General features: G+C 43.5%; 1 protein-coding gene across 1 annotated transcript in view; it reads right to left on the bottom strand.

Moving 5' to 3' along the window:
- Nucleotides 1-421: 421 nt before the first annotated feature.
- pdzrn4 (PDZ domain containing ring finger 4) overlaps nucleotides 422-23,127 on the bottom strand; it is a 36,002-nt gene continuing 13,296 nt past the window's right edge. Inside the window, exons 2-9 of the mRNA XM_058623526.1 lie at nucleotides 14,891-15,162; nucleotides 13,739-13,841; nucleotides 8,737-8,835; nucleotides 6,566-6,628; nucleotides 4,031-4,132; nucleotides 3,724-3,834; nucleotides 2,060-3,088; nucleotides 422-1,976 (exon numbers count right to left, since the gene is read on the bottom strand). Of these exons, the coding sequence (XP_058479509.1) occupies nucleotides 1,404-1,976; nucleotides 2,060-3,088; nucleotides 3,724-3,834; nucleotides 4,031-4,132; nucleotides 6,566-6,628; nucleotides 8,737-8,835; nucleotides 13,739-13,841; nucleotides 14,891-15,162 (2,352 nt within the window). The 3' untranslated portion in view covers nucleotides 422-1,403. The remainder of the gene's footprint in view (nucleotides 1,977-2,059; nucleotides 3,089-3,723; nucleotides 3,835-4,030; nucleotides 4,133-6,565; nucleotides 6,629-8,736; nucleotides 8,836-13,738; nucleotides 13,842-14,890; nucleotides 15,163-23,127) is intronic.

Raw genomic sequence — 23,127 nt, 5'->3', positions numbered from 1 at the left:
GGACAAAGCGGTAGAAAATGGATGGATGGATGGATGGACCCTCTTTCTTTGTGTTGCAGCTACTGTTGTTGGCTACCGTAATTGTTTTCATTCGGAATTAGGATTGCAAGGGTCATAAGACCCACTGCTGCAACTTGGCCACGGTTTGTCCTCATGGACAGCACATCCGAGAGAACAAACAATGGCAGAGGCGTTTCACACACTCCTTGTCCTAATTGCCTTCGTCCCTGAGGACACAACAGAGCCAAGTGACCACGGCTACACTTCCAGTGAGGTGAAAGGGTTTCATTTCAGGGAGTAATGTGGTGCAAATGAAGAGGGAAACACATTCCAGTCATCAGAGGACAGAGTGTGTGCTGAATAAAAAGGGAAATCTTTCATTTCATTTTCTTTTTATTACAAATGTTTTACCATCAACAAATACTGGAGTCAGGGCCTCCAGCAAGGCGAGAGTGGAAAGCAGCATGTTTGGGTTAAAAAGGCTGCAATATGATAGCCACGTATTGTGAAACATTTATCAGATAGACCATAAAAATTAATTTACCATAAATAAAAATAACAGTAGACAATATAAATATGATTATATATCTCACATTTATAACATTATTTGCAAATATTAAGGTCTAAAAAGGTCAACTCAGGCTAAAAGTGGTTCTTCATTTGACAGATTAGATTTGTGACTGTAATTTTGAGGTATGATATCATGTTGAAATTGTCTCTCTTTTCACTTGAGTGCTCAAATAATTTAAGACAAGTGTCATTATGAAGCCATTAAAAGTATTAATTTAATGTTAATTGTCCTCCAGGGACTTTTTCGAAGTTAATTTCTCTGTGGTCGACGACAGAGCAAAGCAGAGTTCAATCAAATAGTGTCAACTCTAACTGACCTTGACGGATCGGAGCTACAGACATAAATAGGACATTACAATAAAATGTTTACAGGACATTGACATTTGGTGTAAAAAAATCCCTCTACAAAAAGTTACTGAATTTATAAAGCGTGAAAAATATTGTATTTTTTTTCCCCCATTATAAAAAATGCCACCTTGAACGAGGCAAGCGAAGTCACTTCATGTGTAAGGAAACAGAGGAATGGACAGCATGAAGACACAGTACAAAGTATGCATAACGTTAAAATGTTGGTCCGTTTTTTTGTTTCTATCGGTTTGAACCGACGTGCTACTAAACTTGTTCGCGATCGGAAGCCAGTGCATAACCAAAACGTCAGTGTAAAAACATGGCGGATGTCATCTGAAAATGCAGGAAAAGAGTTTTTTTCAATTTTACAGTTTTCTTCAGAAATGCTACAAAGTCCTCAGTAGTGATAATTTTTTAAACTTAACAAACAAACACCTTCTTTTTTTAAACAACTCAGTAGATCCTGAATTGCAGGCTACCTGATATTAGACAGTTGTGACAGACAGAAAGGCATTGTGTACTTTGGAGCCTTCAGGTACTCTGGCTCCATGGCTCATCAACTCCTGGATGGTCATCCAGTTGTCAAGGATCTTTTTGTTTCGTTTCTTCATCATCTTCTTGTGACTGAGCTCTAAGATGTTAATCTCCTTCCTGCCTTCAGCTCCGCTGGCTGGCCCCTCCTTCAGGCAGTCTAGGCGACTCTTCTGCATGAACTCCCTCCTCTTCCTTTGCTCCCTGGCCCGCGCCAAGTGCTGCTTCCGCTCTTCTTTGCTCCAGTAGCGGCCCATCTTCATCTCACTCATGGCATCGTCGTCCGTGGTCATGCCACCGCTCCTCTCCTCCCGAATTCTAAGCGCCCGCTCCCTCAGGATGCGGTCACGGGCAGGCCTGCGGGCCACGTAGCGCGTGCCGTCTGCACGAACTTTGACCTTCCACTCGAGACGCGGTTCCCCGGGTCGGCCGCTCCGGTGCACGGGATCTCGACAGACGCTGACCAGACTCAGCTGGCTCTGGGAATACTCCAGGGATGAGTGCTGCTGTAGCAGCTGCATGTAGCTCTGCAACACAGAAAACTGTCAGATGAGAAATACTCAAAGGAAAAATCAGTGTTTGGTTGAAATGTCTCTTCTATCCTACAAACCTGGAGTTGCCTGGATCCACCTTGGCCTTGATAAGGTGTTGTTTGATAGGAACACCCATAGGGAAGCCTTCTCCTGGAATCCCGAGTCCGGCCTTTCTTCTCACACCTTTCATCATCTGCAGGCAAGGCAGGGTCTGACTCAGACCTCGAGGGGTTGCTCTGGTCTGGGCTGCTGGAGATAACAGGGCTTGGATCTGCTGGTCTGCTACAACTAGGTGTACCGTGGGGTTTGGGGATAGTGATGGGGCTGGAGGGTGTGGAAGATGCGAGTCTGAGGTTTTTCTGGTTGGTGATAGCGATGTGTCTCTGTAAAGAGTGGTCCGGAGATCTCTCCAAACCAAGCGGTGTCGACCGCGCACTCTCTGCTGTGTTGTAGGCACTGGAGCTGTCCTTCTCTCTGATCTTATCACTGTCCAACCTCTCCGGGTGTTCATAAATGTCGGCAAGCCGGCTGTGTCGCTTGGGTCCATCTTTGGGGCTCCATCCTGGTGAGTCTAGGTTGTGGGTCTTGCGGAGCTGATGCGCCTGCATGATGCTCTGGCACTCCAGCTCAATACTTCGCAGTTCCTCGTTAAGCATCCTCAACTCGTGTTCTACCCCACTACCACCTTCCTCACTATCCACACCATCGCCATCCCCTTCACCTTGCTCGGTGAGGCTGCACTCTATGCTGTGTCGAATGGAGTACACCCCGCACTCGCCTCCATTTCGGATTTGACACTTGAGCTCCAGCAGTTGCTGGAAGCAATTCTCTAAGCCGAGGACCCCACCCCCACTGTTGCGAATACTAACTCCCCCCTCATGGCTTTGACCTGTGGACAGAGTGTCCTGTGGCACCGCATTCGGGTGCCGTGTGTGCGGATGCTCCGCCAGCCATCGGTCCCTGAGGCAACGGGCCGGACTTCTCCTGTGAAGTCTGGCCAGCAGAGGCTGGTGCTCGGGACTGTCTGTACTACGTCCAAAGCCACTGTCTTGATTGTTGGAGGAACAGGTAGCGGTGTCTGTTGTCATATCCTCTTCAGCCTGATGCTGGACATATGAAGAAACATAAAATCAGTTTCATTCAACTGCAACAGGTTCCTGTGAGTGTTACTATTCAATTATGGGTAACCAGAAACTACATTCATGTTGGACTATCCTGCACCTCAAAAATCCATGATCCAAGTAGTATGCTTGGTTTCAAGACTTTGAAGTGCGTTGGTTGACTAACATAAAACATACCATAGGCATTTTTGACTTAATCTTTACTAACCTTACCTATATCACAGTTGCAGATATTGGAAAACAACAACATCTGACAGTTTTATTGAACATAATCCAAGTTTTTACAGAATTGTTCAATATGAAAATATTGTAATATGTCTCTTACTCCAGCTACAGTATCACTCATCTCATCGTGTCTGTCCTTGATCCCACTCACTCTTTGGCTCATTAGCTCCCCTTGTCTGATTATTTGCTTGTCTGTGAGTTTGTTAGCAGGATTATGCCAAAAAGATTAAACAGATTTGGATGATTTTGAGGTTTTCACTATCGTTAATGTTCCTTGTGACATGGCGAATTGTCAAGTAATGCTAACGGCATTATGGAAAAAAAAAGACACAGAATCCAGATAACAATCTGGATTTAAGTTGTTGGCTATGAAAGTGGCCTCCAATTTAACTCACTTCATCTCCTCTGTCAAAGCTATGTTCCTTCTTCTTCTTCTTCGTCTGCCTTTCCTCAAGCTCCAGCACCAGCTCCTGCTGCTCGTCATCTAGCCAGACCTCGTCCTCCAGCTGCAATCACAACATCTTGTCAGAAAACTTCATCTCTCGCTATTTCTGTGTGTGTGTGTGTGTGCAGAAACTGCAGACAATCACACTGACAGTTGGAATGAGTGCAGCGAGCACTTGGCAGACAGCTGTTGTTATTAGACATGACACACAGGGCAGGGGAGCGCGGGCAGCGTGCTTGTGTGGGGAGTGTGTTTACCTGGATTTCAGGTCTCGTCACCAGCAGTATGATGCTCCTTGCTTCTTCACTTGACAACAGGGCAACAGCTTTCTCTCGGTCTTGTACCTCGCAGCCATTTATCTGCACATCAAAGACACGTAGGTGACACGTTAACTCAGAAGCCCTAACTACATACCCAAGAAAAGATAGTCTTATAGTGATTTTATCATCCATGTCACTGCCACAAATAAAATGTAGAGTAATAAAACTCTCCATTTTTATTATTTTTACGAGGTTTTTCTCTCACTCTCTAATAGTTTTTTTTTTTTTCATTCTCCCCTTCTCTCCCGGTCCGCTCTACTGTCTCTTATCCCTCCTTCCTGTCATCCCCTCTTCCTTGTCCATCCATTTAGAAAGAAAGAAATGGGCAGGCTGCACACTTGGTAAGGAGAGTCAATCGTGTGTGCATGCGCGCGCCTACGCTGACCTCACAAGTGTCTGCTCTCACCGCGCATCCAGACACACAATTAACTGTTGTTTGACAGGTGGCGTTCATCTTTTCCTCACTAGAGTAATGGGGCTGTCAGGAGAAGATAATAGGGCCCGGAGTACAGAGGCCCCCGCTCCCCACAGCTATTCACACAACACAAAAACAGACACTCTGCGTTCAGAGAGTGAAGGAGATGTGTGTTAAATATGTTCAACCTTTAATGTTTGAAATGGTTACTGCAGTTCCATTTCAAAACATCGTAGAGTGCAGTTGCCAAAATCACCAGTACACACAATACAGTAAGTAACTGTCCCTCTGTTTGATTAATTTGCACGTGCTAGCAACAAGCGGAGATTGAAAGTGAAAGTTTATCTGTTTGGTGCAGCAGCAGCAGCAGCAGCAGCAGCAGCGGATAATTATAACATGAGGACAATGTGAAGAAAGAAAAAAACTGTAGGCTGTAAAACATAAATATCCTCTCAATATAAGAAGATGTAATTAGCCAACCTTGGCTGGAGTTCCCTGTATGACTAGAGGATAATTTCAAATTTGGCCTTGATTGCCTTCTGATTTTAGGCTGATTTGAACAGATTATCTTGCCAAATTATCCTGGAGTGCAAGGGGCTAACAGACACGATTTTAATGCCATCAGACGCTTCCTGATTTCTAATCATAAAATATCTACGACTGAACTGTTTCTCAGCACAAAACATTGTACGCACAAAACAGCTAGTAACTGACAGCAGTTCACCTCCATGTCTGTTTACATTCTGAAGTCACGTTTAATCACGCTAGTTTCAGTGAGATCCCATATCCCTGGAATCTCATCTAGTCTGCGCGTTGTCAGGATTAAAATATTGAAAAATCCTCTCGTGTGTGGGGCAGGCTTTCTTTGTCCAAGAGAAAATAATCTACATTGGTTTCATATTCAACTTCCTCTCCACTTCCAACCATCTACATTTTAATGCACCGCCACTGCAGATGCTTTGAGTTTGCCACCCACAAACAAACTGGCTGCACCATTGGTATCAGCTGAAGCAGTCTTTCCTTAATGTCACATTTTGTGGCTTCATTCATTTCGTACTTATTGCCCCACAGGTTTCAATTCACGTTCTTTCCAAACTGTTGAGAGTGAAATGCTTGAAATGATTTCTCATCATCTTGCCTTAATACCAGAGGAGGGATCAACAATGTGTTTGTAAAGTTTCAAAAATGGTGGTAAAAGATATTCAGTATACAACAAAAACACACAACCCCATGCTAGAGTAGCCCCACAAATAACAACTGAAAGACTCTTGCTGCTTCTCTGCTGCAAACACTACTCACACACTGTGGCTGCAGAGGCTAAAGTAGACTGTCAGGCAGTCTGCAACAGCCAATCAGGAGCAAGGCAGTCAGAGCTGCAGAGTGTTTCCAATCAGCCCGTTAACGAGTCAAGGGAGGGCGGCTACTTTCGGTCGGTTTGTATACGTCTTACACGCTCATACGTAAGAAAATAGAAGTAAATGAAGAAGAAAACATGGTGACAATGGTGAGAGTTATGTTCACAGACTGACTGTCTCCTCACCAGGTCTTAATGAGGGACTGTTCCCCTTGATCACACACACACACCTGGTGGCATTTAAGCCTGGAGTCACACTTTTCCTCTCTGTGTTGCACTGAAGGAACAATGGGAACTGACAATGTGTTGTCTGTAGTAGAGAGACACAACCATATACACTGCATGTATTATGCAAAACTGAGGGATAATGACACATTTTAACCACAATATACTTTTGGCCCCACCCTCTGCAATGTTGCCAGTTCTCTGATCGGTATACTGTAAACAGTAAACAATAGACAGCATCCAAACCATGTTCAAACCATGTTAGAAAGAGAACAGCCGGCAAGTCTGATCCTTTAGGTTCTTTTGCATAATGAGACAGAGCGAGAGTGAGACAGAGAGCGCTGCCGAAGAAGGGGCGCAGCGCCGGGTGTGAGTGTGACAAAGAACTTTAATCTCCCCGGTAGAACGAGGAGTTTAAATATTCCGACTTTGTGCTCGCGTTGGGGGGAGAAAAAAAAGTGGAATTTTAGCTACACACCTGCAAAATACGATCTCCTTCTTTGATGCGTCCATTCCTCGCTGCTATGCTGTTTGGCTCCACCTGCACAAAAGAATATGGAAATCAGCGCTCGCAGCAGGTTATTGTGAAACTCTCTATTACCGTAAATAACTGCTCCAAACAAAAGGCATATTTTGTATTTTTCAGATGATACAGGATTTCCTTGGTAAAGATGTATAGTACCGCTGCTTCTTATCCCCCCCCCCCCCCCCCCCAAGTGCAGTAGCTAGTAGCCGACCGACATGTGAGCCCTTGTAACGTATAAAAGAGTGGAGGTGTTTTCACTGATGCACGAGCGAAAGAGAGACGACAACATAACGTAAGACTGAGGACATAAAACAAAGCTCCGACTGTCTGTGATGCAGACGCGGTTCCGCTGTGGTTGAATGAATCAACATCTCCTATGTTTTGAAATGCATCCCTGCTGGATATGCATATAAAACACAACAAACCCTCGACAATCATGCAGTAAACTTTGTTATTTTTACAGTGAACCTTGGAGAAAATGGAGGGGAGAGAGGGGGAGAGGAGGGGGTTTAACACACTCCCCAAAGTTGCACGAGTACAATCTATACATACATTTTAATGAGGGTAAATTTGCATTTTTCATCCTTTTATCAGGGAAACAAAAATAGATGTGTGCCGTCGTGGGGAGACTGTGTGAGGTTGAGTTCGCGCTTGTATCGTATTGGTTGTGTAGTCTTTTTGTAGAAAAGTAGTAGATGTGTTCTGTATGTACCAGATCATTGTAAGTTCAAAACAGTTAAAGGTCCAGTGTGTAACATTTAAGTGTTCATTTACAGAATTTAAAATATAAAACCCTGTCTGATCCCCTCGCCTTAAAACAAATTACATTTCCTCAGCCTTTTATTATGTTCTTTAGAAAAAGGGTTTTGCTTCACAGAGGCTGCCGTCTTGTGCCGCCCGCGTTTCTAGTGGACACATCTGCCAGAGCCTGCGTTTCTGAAGCGGAACCTTGCCATACAAACAAAGAAGAGTGCCATTCTCTCTGGTATGTGAAGGCCGGAAAGAGTGGGCTGAGCAGAAGATTCCTCTATTGGCGAGTTTCCACGGGGTGTAACGGTTTCCATTAGGAATAGTACCGAAATAAATAGTCCCAACCATCCCTTTTTTACCATACCCTTCCCTTGGGCTACCAGAGTCATGTTATGGTACGGGAGCTAGACCCACGATAGCCAACTGCTTCCGCGCAAAGAGCACGTTGGAGAGCGCATACTGCCGCCCCACCAGTAGGTGGAGTATAAGCTCCGCTCACCAAGCAGAAACATTTAGATAACAGAAGAAGCAGTCGCCAAGGACAGTCATCCGTGTCCGAGGGAGCTGAAGCATCGCTCTCTTCTTCTTTGCTAGGAATGCGTCCTGTTCCCTGAGTCCAGACTTGTACCGCCCCCCGATGGTGAAGTCGGATACTGCAGTAACCTGACGCGCGAAAGTATTCCAGGGCCTTCCGATGTCACTAATTCTTACACACTGGACCTTCTAAATATGTCATAATCTAATCCCTGCAGCCTTTGTGCTGGTAATGACATTGAAACAATAAACATTTTTCTTTATCATGTTTGCAGAGCTTATAATGTAAAGAAAAGGTTTGTTTCAACGAGTGGAAGAGGAAGGATTTATTCCAAGCCCTAAATCAGTTGTAGAAAGTGATCTTATGTTCCCTCTACGTTTTGTGTGACCGTGTGCTCAGGGAAAAGATGGAAGTGGAAAAAAAGGCTGTATCCAATTAAAACAAAAATGAATGACAATCGCAAGATTGGATTTTGTTTTTCAGAGCCGACTTCCTGTCGGCCCATGTGTGGCTCATTCACTGTTGATATTTGACTGGCAAACATTTTCTCCTCATTCCTCGGTAATTTCGCTTCCTCTCAGCTTCAATACCTAATGAAGGGAATTCAAATGGGAATTCATGCCGCCTTTTTAATAACTTCCTGCTGCAGCAGTGTGAGGGCTCGAGTTCTGTCAGACTTCATTCGGGAGAGCTTGTTTTTATATTAGGTCTTCTCGAAGTCACAGCACTTCTTTTTTTTTTTCCTTAAGGGATTGTGCGACGGCAGAAATCAGTCCCCATTATTTTCCGAAAAAGGAAAAAAAAGCTAAATGTGCTAACAAGGTGTCAAAGCGCTGACCTGGCTGACATAGATGCTCGTGTCCTCCTCATCATCGGTCCTGTAGCACAGTGTCAGGCCCAGCTTCTCCAGGCTGTTCTGCCGACACAGCTCCACCTCCTGTGACACACACACACACACACACACACACACACACACACAAACAAACAATGTTACGCCTGAGCCTATGCTTTCCCCCCTCATCAAAACCCTATCATTTAATGATATCACCCACAGGTTTTATGCTCCACATTACTGTTACTAATCACTCTGGGGATGTTTTATTGTCTCACAGTCAGAAGTCTGTAAAATTGCTTTAGGTAAAAAAAAAAAAAAAAGATGTTATTTTTCTGCTGATGCTCAATATTCACGAAGCGGAGGGCAAATCAATGTTTTTCCATAAGTGTATGTTTGCGCAAACTTTAAACGCACAAACCGAAGACTGGGGAAGCAGTGCAGGATCATGGGACTTGTTGTTCTCGCTGTCTCGGTTGGTTGTTTTTGTGTAGTATGAGGGTTCGGGAGCAAATGACAACGAAGTAGCCGCCTCCTGTTCGTTAAAAATCTCTGGATATATAACAGATGTTTGCTCGAGGAGATACTGTACATTTAGGAAATCAAATCAGAGGCCATTGTGCAGCACCTATGCATAGACAAAGCAAGTATTCAGCTTCAGGTGGGTTTCGTCTCTTGGTGCCACGGTCGACTTGTTCACTCTACACTCTGCCGCTCCAGCTTCTGTCAGATTGAGACTTAAAGTCACCACAGAACAACTCACTACAACTCAATATGTACTCACTGAACAGAGGAAGACACGGCACAACGTAAAGCCACTTCTGCAGCAGCTCTGGCATGTGAATAATAACACAGTTAACATGAAATAAAAGCCTGTACATGTCACACTGAGCACGCCGCCCTTTGATGGCTGTGGTGACGGATGAAAACTTCTCGAAAAATGTGCCCCCAATTTGCAGACGGTGCCTTTTTTTGATCTCTGCTCTGCATGGACGTAATCACGCAAAGATAACGCTGTTGGTAATCTTTATTAACCCCATGCTGCCAAATTAATTTCAGCACTGTGAAGTTGGGGTGTGGCATGGAGCCTGCTGGTGTTAAAAAAAAAAGAAAAAAAGAGAGGGGATAAGGGGGAAAGTGGGGGCTGGGGTGTTTGAATTAAACCCCAACCCCCATTTTTTTTTTTTTGGTCATGGGGAAACCACGATAGCAGAGATTGACAGGGGAAGTAATTAATTTCTGTGGCATTTAACCCCCTGTGCAGACAGTGCTGACCTTCAAAGGTTGTGGTGCGTTATGAGTTTATAACACTGTATCTCAGTGCAGGAGTCTGAACTCCACACACTTCCTCCACAGGCTGATTTGTGCCGAACCCTGACAGTGAAATACAGGCAGCATACGGCGAGATCAGACGGTACTAACGCCTTAATGTCAGCGCACGTCGGGCGGTGCGCTGGGTTTTCAGTAAATTACTGAATACTCTCCAAATGTGTGGCGCGGCGGGTGCCTACGGAACTGTCGAAAGGCTCAATTAGTGATTATTGGATCATAATCTGTGACTGCAGAGTTTGAAACGATGGCACTGTGGCGACGTCTGGTGCGATTTTTCGCACGGCTTACATGTCTACGTTTACGGTATGTGGCCGTAACCAGAGGAGCTTCGCCGCATGTCACTGGCGTTCTATGAGACAGTGCGAGGCGTCCTGTCTTTTAGAGCCACATTAAACATCTGCGAGTAACATTTCAGGCTAATAACGCTGTTATTTCATGTTCCATTCCTAAAGAAATCACCGGCAGAGTCGACGTTCCATGGCTCATTGTTTCCACATTGGAGAGGACGACAGTTCCACAGCTGTCACTATTTCGTTGCCACAGTCTTTAAGGCACAATGAGCGGAATTCACACAGGAAATGATTGAAAATAAAAATCTGCATCCGACGATCAGTTTTGGTCTTTTCCCCCCCTTCGGTTTGGTGGCACATTATGGGAAAATGGCCGCTGCATAGATGACCTCAGCCCATTGGCAGTTTTGTGATAATGTCATTTGGGCTGTTTCATTTTGGGTTTACGGGAAACCAGTGCCACAAACGGATGTGGGTGTGGATTTTGAAAAAAAGATGTAAATATGTTATAAGGTCTCGCTATTTATTTATAGCCACATCACGCTATTTGACATTTTTAGGACCCGTGCAGCACTTTTGCTGCTGGGCCCATTAGAGAGGAAAACCCCTGGTCATTATAGCCTTTGCTGCATTGATCTGTCTCCCTCAAGTCCCCCCCGCCTCCCCCCTCTCATATTTTGGGAGTGCAACACTAATCACAAGTTTACAACTTTAATGGTCGAGGCTCTTGTGTTATTAGACGTTTGGGAAAAAAACAGCCAAACTCGTTCTTGGCATCGCAATATCTTTCAGCCCTTTCTGGCACTCAGTGATTCATAATTAAGACGTTTATTTTGACTAATTTGGCGAACATCTCGCTGGCTGCTGCCACTTCATCGACTGTGTGGTGACCAACGAGAGCTCCCATTATAATCTGCCATTATTCAACATTGATTTGCCTGGGAAGCGGATATATTGTAAATATCCTCCTCCACAAAAAAAAGGGCTGAAATTGTCTTTGTATCTCTAAGTCTTTCAAAAAAATAGAAACCAGGCGGCTCCGAAACTCACTTTCTTCATGTATGGTGTGCAATTCCAGAGAAGTAGATTTGGCAAACGCACTGTACAGACGAGTATTATGACAGCAGGAGCGCCCATGTGCACAATCAGTGTGAAGGGAAGCTAAACCTGGCAGTCAGAGGTAATGTTCCCGGGAATGGTAGTCCCATTCTTTTTCATTTTGAGGGGAAAGCCATTCATGTTTCAGTTAGATACACACGGATGAACAGAGGTAAGTGGCTGATTTGGTGTGTGCATGTCTGGCAGGTGGGCTTGGGAGGTCTTTCTCTTCCCTTCTCCTAACTCTCTCAGTGTGTGTATATGTAAGCGTGTGTTGTTTTTGCTGCAGCACTGACCTTGTTCTTGTACAAATGCTATTACTGCACACAAGCCACACAGTTAAGGCCACAGCTGGCAGCAGAGGAATCCTAATGACCCGCAGTGCAGTTCACTGAGGCAGTGAAGGCCTATTAGGCCGGTTTGGAACACGGACAATTGCAAATGTCACTCACCGTGGTCACCTAGTGCAAGGTAGATATCCACTGTGTGATTGCCTGATGTATCTCTTTTCACATTTGGCGTTCAGCCCGGGCTCAACTCCCGTTTTCCCAGTTTGCTTCTACAAAGTGTTTAGTTGGGTCGATTGTGGTGATACTATCAACAGATTTGCCTGCCACCATCCACCTCGTCCAAACCGTAGATTAGATATACAAATAAACAAAGTATTCCGGTTGCGAAACAAACTCCCACTTTGAGGCGATCCGTGATTTGGACAGTGCCATGGCAGTTTCAGCAAGTGGAAGTTCACACACGTCTCACGCTGATGTCCACTTCAATGTGCTTTATTGCACTAAATTTATTATCTCTATATATAGGAACAGAATTGACATCATTTTTCCATTTAGGAAGACATGAAACTAGCAACTGAGACCATGCATCGGTAAAATTATAATGGAAAATGTTTACTGGCTTAATAAATCAAGTGAAAAATTGACTTCCATTCAAAAGGGGTGTTTGTGGAGTTGCCCCCTGGTGGCTGACTATTACTTCCTTCCTATTTCATCACTTTTCAAAACAAAAGACATTTCTGGAGTCTGTGGTCCAAAATGGTCTCCCTTGGTTGATCGCCAACTCTACTTTCAGGAGCCATATCTGTGATAGCCATTCCTTCCATGATGCAAATGACCCCAAGCGACACCAAGCGCAGTAGAACAGCGAGAACTCAACAAATAACCAATCCAAGCAGGAACCCTAACTTAACAGAACACTACGTTTATGAAACCCCAACAAACAAACAATGGATGGATTCAGATGAATGATTAGATCCAGAAAAGGAAACACCAAAGAACAAGACCCCTGCCACTGTAAAGCAACACTGTGTTTAAACGTACTGTACAACATCCTTGACAGATTTCATAAATCCAACTTTGTTGTCGATTTCCGCCAAAGCTATTATTATTATTATTATTATTGTCATCATCATCATCTACCATGTTTTGTCCACCACCATACCATTCCCAGTTTCTCTTCAGGCTGTCAAAAGAACACATTTTAGTGAAGGACGGTTCATGATGAAAGGGAAACAAACTGCCAGCGAGTGAAGTGCCCGAGTAATTTGAACCTTTTCTTTGGTGCCGTTACATGAAGAAGAGCCCTTTCTTTTAAATTCAGGGACGGTGCCATGCTTCACAAAACAATCCAAACAGAGTGTGCTCCTTCAGCAAGGGTGCAGCCAATTTTCCCGTATTATTGTGATAGCCAATTTTTCTTGTATTGTTATGGGACTTGTGAGCATCATAAAAACAGCGCAAGCCTTGGATCATCTCCTGGGACTCTGTATTTCTGACACAATGGTGGCCTCATCGGAAAAAAAAGAAAAACCCCTTCAGGCCTCTTTAATCATACAATTCAGAAAAGCACAAATAACCCAAACAGCATTTCTATTTACAAGTGTTGTACTGTGCCTGTCCTTCATTGGGGAACTGCAGTTTAATTTATGAAGAAGGGCTACATCCGCTTTATTTTGTAAGCTGAATCCAGGATTTTAGACTTAAAGCTGCAGTGCTTAACATTTAGTTTTTTGTTGTTCTTATTCTGCCCCTGGGTTTCATCAAGCAATACTATCAGACCTGACAGAGGGAGCGTTTGTGTGTATACAGCAGCGGTACCTCATCAAACCTCTGAATGACTGAAGGTTTTTCAACCTTCGGAAACGTTTCCATGTTTTTAAATGAACTTTGAGTCATTTTAGGTGCCAGAACTATACCATAAAGTCCCAGTGTGAGTGTGGTATACAGGTATATTAGTACATTTATAGAAGGAAAAATCAGACTAGTGTATAACTGTACCTCATACACGAACTCTTCAGTCCTCTCCACCTCTGCTGGGGTGTTCGACAGATATTCAGGACATTCATAAAATTCGTGCTCCATGGTGTGGATGGAATGACAGCTGCAGGAAAAATAGAAGACGTTAGAGGTTTACGTATGTAACTTCTTACTAAATGTGTGCGCGTGTGTCCGGTGTAATTTATTTAAATCTGTTACGTTTTGGATCAATGAGGAGTGATTTTATTTGCCTTAAATGTCCAGTGTGTAAGAATTAGTCATAAAAAGTAACCACTAACTACAGTGGCCTTCACATAACAGACAGGATGTCACTCGTCTCTGTTTGCTTAAGCAGGTTTAACTTCCAAAAATGAGTTCTCAAACTGGTTTGTCTGTTCAGGCTTCTGTAGAACTATAGCAGCACAAGATGGCGGCCTCTCCAAATCAAGGCGACAAAAAAAGCAAACATACTTTTTAGAATTATATTCAATTTCTCCCTTCGACAGGTTACACACCAAACCTTTAAAAACTATTCATGCAGTTTGTTTTTTATGGAGTGCTTGCTCGGATTTAAGTCGCCTGAGACTCCCTTGGCCCATGCATAGTCATTTGACATCCAGTATTTCTTCACAATGTGCATCTCATTCCGTGACAAAACTCTGACCAAGCGGCGTAGACTTGACCCATTCCTGCCATGAAAGCCTTGACCTCTGTAAATTGCCACCATGATAATTGCCTCCCCATAATCATTGACCAACACTGGCAGATTTGTAGTTTTATGGGACAAATTGATTTCATTTTCTGCCCAGCAAAGCCCAATTAATAGCCAGAGAATGGATGCCGCGCCAGAATGTCAGCTCGATCAGCCCGTTGGCTTTTAATCGCCCAACAAAAGCTCCCATTAAAGAAAATAGATGTTGCACACAGAAGCAATTACTGCCTGCGAGTTTGGCTCTGCATAATGATATCACAGGGACAAAGTACTTAACTCTGCTGGGGAGTTCCACTCTATGATACAACTGCTTAATAAGTACCATAAAATAAATTGTCCAACCTGTACATGTGATCTCATTACGTGCCATTTCCACTTATTTACCTTTTAGTAAACACGATCACGGCTGAAACTGGTATGCGTTCACTACAGTTAGTACATTCAGCGTTTGCCATCATCACCTGTCAGACAAAAGGAAGGGACAGATGTCGGGGACGGGCGGAGTAGCGGGCCGAAGCTTGGCCAGTGCCATGATGTGCTCGAAGGTGATGTCTGTTTGCGTGCAGACGTCAACGGCGCCCATGTCCTCGGGCGCGCCACTGTGGTTGTGGGCGACAGCGGGCGCAGCCCTGGTGGGGGTTCGCCGGATGACCTGGACAACGATGGGGTCTCGTCTGATAGTCTCCACCACCGCATCGTCACGGTCGACCTTGGAGAAGTCACGCCCGTTCACCTGAGGATAGAGAGATCACAGAGGCAGCTGGCTTTAGGGATTTGTTGACAAAAAAATGATGGATGGAAAACACTGCGCTGTCTGTCTGAAAGTGGAAGGATACTAATCGTATTCTATCCGTACGAAATGTCCTTGTGGAAATAGCAATGATTACTGTAAAATATAGAGTATATAAGAGTATATAAGTAATAACCAGTTTTACACATAGGATGAATAATAAAAATAGACCCAGGAAAGAGGATAAAAGTAACAGTTAGGGGTTGCAAAAAGAATTCCTTGGAAGTCTTGAGGAAAAGTTACCCTAATTCTCACTTGATTTATAAGGTCAGTCAACACAGTGAAGCACAGTACACGGGTTGATACACATCCAATAGGGTCACATATGGCACCAGTCAAATTGACAATCAACGGAAACCAGAAGACGATGTCCATTTTTATATAAAATGTTTATTTCCGTATCAAACAGTTTCTCCTTCAAACCCGTGATCCATGCGTCCACATTTATGGGCTGAATTACTCTCAGTCAAGCTAAGTGCTTTGTATTTTACTGCACTTTTCCTATAATTCTTGATTGAGTGAGCACATTACACATTCTGCTTATTTATTTATTTTTACACAGAACACTTTCCCTGCACGTAAACACGTTTTATCGCTGACCAGCTAGTCACAATTGTGCTTGAATTTACTTGCGTTTACTCCCAAATTTATATAGGCTCTATATTGTGTTCCATTAGTCGAAGGGTCTCACAAGAATTTTTAATGAGCTCATTTAATCACATTCCATTTTGCTCCAATTTTCTTTTTTAAATCAGTCTAAGTCGCATGCATTATTTACATTGCATTCTATCCAGAAGCCCATCAGACATAGAATAATAATACTGATTTAGGCAAATGAGCTTCAAAGTGGGACAATATGGGGCATATGTTTTAAGTGAGTCGCATCTACTTACTTTTTCGAAAAAGACTTTAGCCTGAAAACACAGTCACACACAAACGCTGTCACTTAGTTTGACCCAGTTACAAAGACCTGCAGAAGATGCCTTTGCTCAAGTTCACTTTCAGTCTGTCGTTCCCTGAAATTGATTAATTGCATTGATTTTGAATATCTTAAAATGTCATATCCCTAATGTCTGCTTCTTCATTAGAGTAGACATGTAGAAAGGGGGACATTCTTTCAGTGGCAGTGTGGTCTTCTTTCGTGATCCCCACGTTGTTTACTGGACATCACGATCAGGTATTTTTGAAGTGTGGTTGCAATCTGTGGCTTTAGCACATTAATACACACTTTGTCAAGCGCATGGTGCTGCCTCTGTGGAGCTGCCTGTGAGCCAGACAGATGCTCTTACTGATAACATGGCTGTTGGCAGGGACAGACGGAAAAGCAGATTCAAGCCACTAAAAAAAGCTAACCCAATAAAATCGATGCCTGTTTAAAAGTACAGCATTTTAAGGTTATGTTTGCTGCTTCCTCTTGCCGTGAGATACGAGCCATTTGGCTAAAACCTGAAGTTTGTAAACTGCTCACTCTTCCCCACCAGTGTTTTTAGCTAACGGAACATGCAGGCTGCTAGTCTACGCGGCTGCCTTGTCTGGTAAGTTTGTGTCAGACAATTCCTGACTTTGGTGCAGGTGTAGAGTTTATTTGGTGAAACCTTTGATAAGTGGCTAAAATCTGTTTTTCCTTCTGTCCCTGCTAGGAGCCATGTTACGAGTCAGTGTGCCCAGATGCATGTTAAAAGTCCGATTTTAGTCAAGACAGTAATTTGGTTTTCTTAATGTCACGTAAACACGATAGTCCAACTAAAATGAAGCTAGTTTTAGTCGGACTAACATACCTGGATAATGTGATTCATAGTCCGATTACTCCTGCATGTGCTTAGTCTGACTGGAGTTGGACTTGGCATGCACCAACATTTCCTCAACGGTTTTTGACCCGGAAGTGGAAAGGGATGACATACAAACTGCATACAGAACCACAGCTTGATCCATCTTGCTGTTAGCTGTTTGCGTTTGTGTGACTTGAGGTCAACAGGAAACTGATTCAATACACACTCGTTTATAAAGAGATACAGAGAGTCAGACATACATATACTTGGCAAGTTGTCCGATTGCCTGTCTTAGTCAGACTATGACCTTAGCTCGATTAAACAGTGCATGTTAACGTACCGAGTGAGGGTGAATCTCTGCCTCCCAGGTGGGTCTATGGATACGTCGGCGCACCCGACCACACTTCAAACACAGACACACACCACAAAACATGAACTATCCCTTTAAGTTGAACTTATAAACAATATTTATAGACATGCCCATGAGTGCATATCCTGCCATCTGCGGCTTTGGCGGAAATGACATCAAACCTATAACCTTTCTTGCCGTGTCACATTTTGTGTGTCATAACAGCCCCAGACACAGTAACTCTTTTTTACTATCCAGTTTGTGTATCCCTGAAAAGGGCGGGGGTAGAGCAAGTTCCACAACATTTTCGAAGTTGTAATGAGGTCCAGATGGACACATTAATCTCCAATCAGAGTGAACGCTCTGGAAGGCAGGAAGTGGTTGTGCAGTGACACCTGCCAGAGTGTTTACCTGCTGTTGTTCCTCTTTTCAATCTGCCTGTTGATGAACTAACTGGGGGCTGATTAATAGCGAGCAGATGTGGCAAAGACTGGCGATAATGGCTTAGAAGACATAGCCTTTATGGGTTTCTGTGCGTCGCACGTTTTGTCCCGACGTGTACTGTAAAGCGGACGTACACAGTGTGGGGATGATTAACTTGCAAATGAGAAGATAAAGAGGAGCAGATAAATGAGAGTGATTTAAAGAATAAATAAATAAATAAATAAAGGAACATTCAATATTATGGTCTTATATGTGTCCCATACTTTTTTAGTTGTTTTTTATCATGCACGTTAAACCATGAGTCACATAGCAATCCACATTTATATTAAAATGCCCAAATTCTGTTCTGTTTATCACCCTTTTCTTTATGACTTCCTGTCATTCTTGCAAAGGCTGCTTCCACATGGGTATTGTTGTTTAATTTAGTCGCACCGTGCATTCTTCCCTTCCAGCTGTGCGTATGTGTGTGTTTGTGCAAATGGGCAAGCATGCACAGGAGCTATACATGCGAGTGCAATATCTGTACCAAGACGTGCGGGTGAGTGGATTCCATCAATATCGAGTGGTAATTCCATTTTTATTACTGGTTCCACGTTCTCATCACTCAGTCCTGTGACCAAGCTGACAGAGAGACAATATCAACCCACTATATCACCTGACGTAACCCATGAAAGCTCTACTAGAGCACTAAAAAGTAGTCTGATAGTTTAAGGTCATGGCGGTCCACAGGGACAGCTGTAATGAACCAACAATCTAGCAGAGTCTTCATATACCTTTCAAGTTAAAGGTTACCATTGCCAATAAAAATGGTTCCCAGTAGCCCTAAACCAGACCTTCTGTGTCGGTATGAACACTCTTTACTAAAGGTCAAGGTTCAAGGTGGCATACTAGTTCAGGAGAATGTACAGTAGCTTGCATGTTGGTGTGTATGAGTGCTTAGTGAGTACATAATGTCATCAATCTGCCGCCATTTATGAAAACATGACTTGCTCTATGTCCACTTAGTATCTTTTTAAATCCTTGAGGTACATTTTGCTTTTTGTTGTTGGTTTTTATTCATTTGATAACCAAAAAATGAAATATTAAATGTTTCATATACTAGATATAATTGGATAAAGTACAACGTAAGCTATGATTTATTACATTTAAATTTCAAGTTAATGATGGCTATGTTCAATTTAGGCTTTTCAGTTTCTCAGCACATGCTGGTTCATTGTCACACTGTTCTGACTTACTTTACATGAGTGGAACAGAGCCATTGTTAATATGATCAATACCTGGGCTTTTCTAGTTCAAACATGTCAAAATGGCTGCTGTGCCTAGGGCCCATTCTCAGAACAATAGTTAACCTGCTAATTTATGCTATCTAGTGAGACAGCATTTTTTTCCTGAGCGTTGGTAGTTAAACTCAAATAATAATGTGTTGGATAAACACAATTAAAGTGCTTTGTGACTTACAGGAATGGCCTGGAAAGGTTAGTAGCTATAGCTTTAACTTCAGATAGTTTTCTTAGTCATAAAACATTTGCAAACAGTGTCAAAATGTTGGATTCTAGGTTTCCGTCACCATTTCTCCTCTGTTAGCGAGGATTGAGGAATATTCTTTGTTGACATGCGCACTTGTCACTCCTTGACACAACTCTGCACAGATTGTTAAAGGTAACGTATTGGAGACCGCGGGTCTCGGCCACCAGCTATTAATGTAAAATCCTACTCCCTGTGATGCACCAATTACACACATCACTGACTATGAGGGTTTGCTGGTGGACCATAGTGTGGAAATGGCTGCTACATGTGCTGAGACGGGATGGCACAGTGAGCGCCAATCAGTACCTGACCTGAGGCTTGCAATATGCTCAATACTAGGCTCATGTCAACCTTTAAATGCATTGCAGAGATTTATCATCCGGTCCCAAAGATGGCTATATGTTGTTTCCCCTTTTGCATTCAAACAGGAGTGATAAGGAAAGCCCCGAGATTAGAGCAAGTGTGTGTGTGTGTGTGTTTGCTGCTCCGAGATAACAGCGTGATGGAAACCACTCAACCTCACAGCTAAAATCCGACAGATATGGTGTCATTGTGGGCAAATGGAAGCAAACACACAGCACAAAAACATGACATCAGCTCCCAACAGACTTAAAACGGCTCCACAATGCAGCTGTTTCCATTAACTGTGTTTGACCAAATAACGCCAGTATCTCAAACTGAACAGGCTTACAATAGACCATGTAACAATGAGCTGCCAAGGAGAGAGAGAGAGAGAGAGAAAGAGACGCCTGCCTATTCAACATCGACCTCGTCCGCCCCTGAGGAGTCAGGGTGTTCAACACCACCAGCAAGCTGTCTGCCACGTTTCTCCCAGATTGTGATTTTTCTGAACTTCAGCTGAATGTGAGTGGGCTTGTTTTTAAATGAATGGAATTTGGCACATTGTGATGAGTGAAAAAGCGCAGGTGGCTTGCTTCAATAATCAAATCCCATTTCTTCTCCTCCTTTAGCGGCATTGAGATGATTCAGGGGGCCAATCTCCTGTGGCGAGGGCTTTCTGTCATAAATGTCTCATTTCAATAATAAAAGTCTCTGACATGCAATATCACCCTAGTGCAACGGAGCTGAGATGATAGTGCCATAAATTTGAGTGGCAGGCTGTGCAACTGGTGGGCCATGCTCGGTCAGCTGAATCCCATTGACCCATACCTTGTGTGGGATGAGAATACCACTATGTTTTTGATGCATGTGTGTGACAAGCAACCAGGGAGAACAAGCAGAACAGAATGACGCAGGATGTTTCAAACTCTGTCTTTTTCAAAGCAGACTATCATTGCCACTAAGGATTAGGAGGAACATGAATACAGCTTGTTTTATTAGCACGTTGGCTTCTAAGTGGTTCTCAAAGAGATTAGTTGTAATGTTGAAATGTAGGCTCATCTCTGCGAAAGAGTTGAGACATCGACTGGTGTGTTTCCCCCGAGTGGAACTGTTTGGTTCGGTATGATCCCAACATTTTCATTTTTCAGTATCCTTCCCTTGGGGAACCACGGTAACGGAACGGTGGAGCTAGACCCACGTCAGTTGCAACTCTCTTGCAACTGGTGTTTCTTCAAAGCCTGCAGTCTATTCTCAAACAAAGCTTGACATCTTGTTGAGACAAACAGCCATAAACCAAGCAGGAAAATAACCAGCTGCTGGATGTCCTCCATTGCTGTCTGTTGTGATGCATTCAATGCCGTTGTCGGCACGCCGGTGCAACATCACGCTACGTATCTCACTGACATGGCCACCAAGACCCTGCTTCCCAAGTAAAGGTACTTCCGCCAAGTACAACATGAATCATCAAAAACTGCAAAATAGATTCAAGGGCATAGCCACTGCTAAAATCCAACAAGAATATTAGAAAAAACGTCTCTTTTGATGTTGGATTGTGTACTGGACATGTAGGCATAATGTCAAGCAACATGATTAAAGCGCTTTAATGTTGGCGGGGACATGTCATGGAGACTTTAAACACAGTTGCTCATCTAGAGAGCTAATTACTGTGTTTACCTCCAACTGCCCTCAAAAGACAAGTTTAATTGGAAATCTCAAAGAGGTTTTTTTTAGCTTGCCGATTTCTTTGTATGTCCTGCTGGGGTTTGTGATTGCTGCTCAACATAGGAGGAGAGTGCCCTGTCAGCATCTCCAGTTGTTGGCCAACTTCTCTCGGTTAATGGACTTCTGTATCTCTTAAGCCATTTTCAGACATAAACTCTGGGAAGTGGACGGACATTCTCCGGAACTTGCCTTTCACATAATGACAAAAGCAGTGGGAGACTGTCCAGAACATCCAGGTGATTGGTGACGCCTGGGTTAAGCATGTAGGAGACAGAACCCTGGCCCGCTCTCTTTGTGTGTTATGTTCACACGCATGCAGGCTCACCGACACGTGACAAGAACAAGTTCTGGAAGTGACCAGAGTGACTTTTGTGGACTCTCAAATACTCCCCAAAACAATCCCCTGAAAATGTTCAGTGCAAGTCACAAAGCTGCCTCGGTTTACACTAACACAACAATTAGCTTTAATTAGCTACACTTCAGATTTTCTAAATTCAAATCCAAGTGATCTGTACAAGAAAAAACAACTGTCATTATCGCTCACTATGCAATTGCAGCATACTCTATGACATGAAAGGAGTTATAATCCCATACAGCTTCAAGATTTGCCTGAGAGTAGCTATGAACAATATAATTTACTATAATAACCGCCAATTTCAAGCTTGAGCATGAGGACAGTGCGGAGTAAATTGCTGCTCTCTTGTGGTTATCAGTCATTTTTAACTACATCTAGCCAAAGATGATTTGTTTGTCCTATTTTAGCATGTACTGTATGTCAGTGCTCTTGCAGGTGACCACAACAGCCATTGTCTTGTAGTTGTGACCAGTGATCAGTTTTGCTGGAGCAGCAGGGGGTTGCTACCTCAGTAGCCGTATATGAAAGGAATAGCATGCTTTTTGTACCTGGTCTACAACTGAAACCATTCTCAGATCACAGTGAATCATGCACTACACTGTGGTGTTTCACTCAGGCAGTAAAAGACGTACTTCACAATTAGAACGAAAACAAAACTGACGACTTCAAAAGTGCCCAAATTAAATTTCATCTCTTTATTTCATTTTCTTTTTTTTGCAGGCTTGTTAGTCATTTTCTGTCTGCGACGGTTCGACGTGCATTGTAATGCTCCGCTGTTTTACATTTCGGCATCGCACCAATTAATCAAAGTGACAAGGTATTTAATGAGAGGCAATTAGAGTGTTAACAAAAATGCAAATCAGATGAGGAGTCTGTGGTAGAGAGCGAGCAAGTGATGTGTGTTTGTGTTCATGGTGGCACTGGTGGCTTGCAGTGTGTGTGTGTGTGTGTTCCAGTTATTATTAGCCTTGTGGGGACCTATGTATGGTTTCCCAGTCACATTATGGGGACTTGTCTTCTTTAGGGGGACAAATATGAAGTCCCCATAAGGATGAGGTTAGGGTTAGGTGAAGGTTAGGCGAGAAGTAGTTATGGTTAAGGTTAGACTCCATGAAATGTCCTCTGAAATCATGGAAACCACACTGTGCATGTGCATGTGTGTGTGTGTGATAAGCCATCCCAACGGGTTCAAGGAGATCCTGCTCTTATTCCTAACCTCATTCATCGCACTGAGCCGCGCTCTTGCCGTCTGTGGTTATGTGCTTGTCCGCACCTGTGATTGCATCTATTTCCATGCGAGTACACTCGCTGTAATGAGTGTCCTTCTCGCTTTTTCAAAGACACGGGTTCCTCGACAACGGGCGAAAAACAACCAATTAGTTCTGCATGAGGAAGACCAC

The sequence above is a fragment of the Solea solea genome, chromosome 3 (assembly GCF_958295425.1).
Source record: "Solea solea chromosome 3, fSolSol10.1, whole genome shotgun sequence".
NCBI lineage: Eukaryota > Metazoa > Chordata > Actinopteri > Pleuronectiformes > Soleidae > Solea > Solea solea.
The sequence above is the reverse complement of the archived record's forward strand: the minus strand, read 5'-3'. Positions and strand labels throughout refer to the sequence as shown.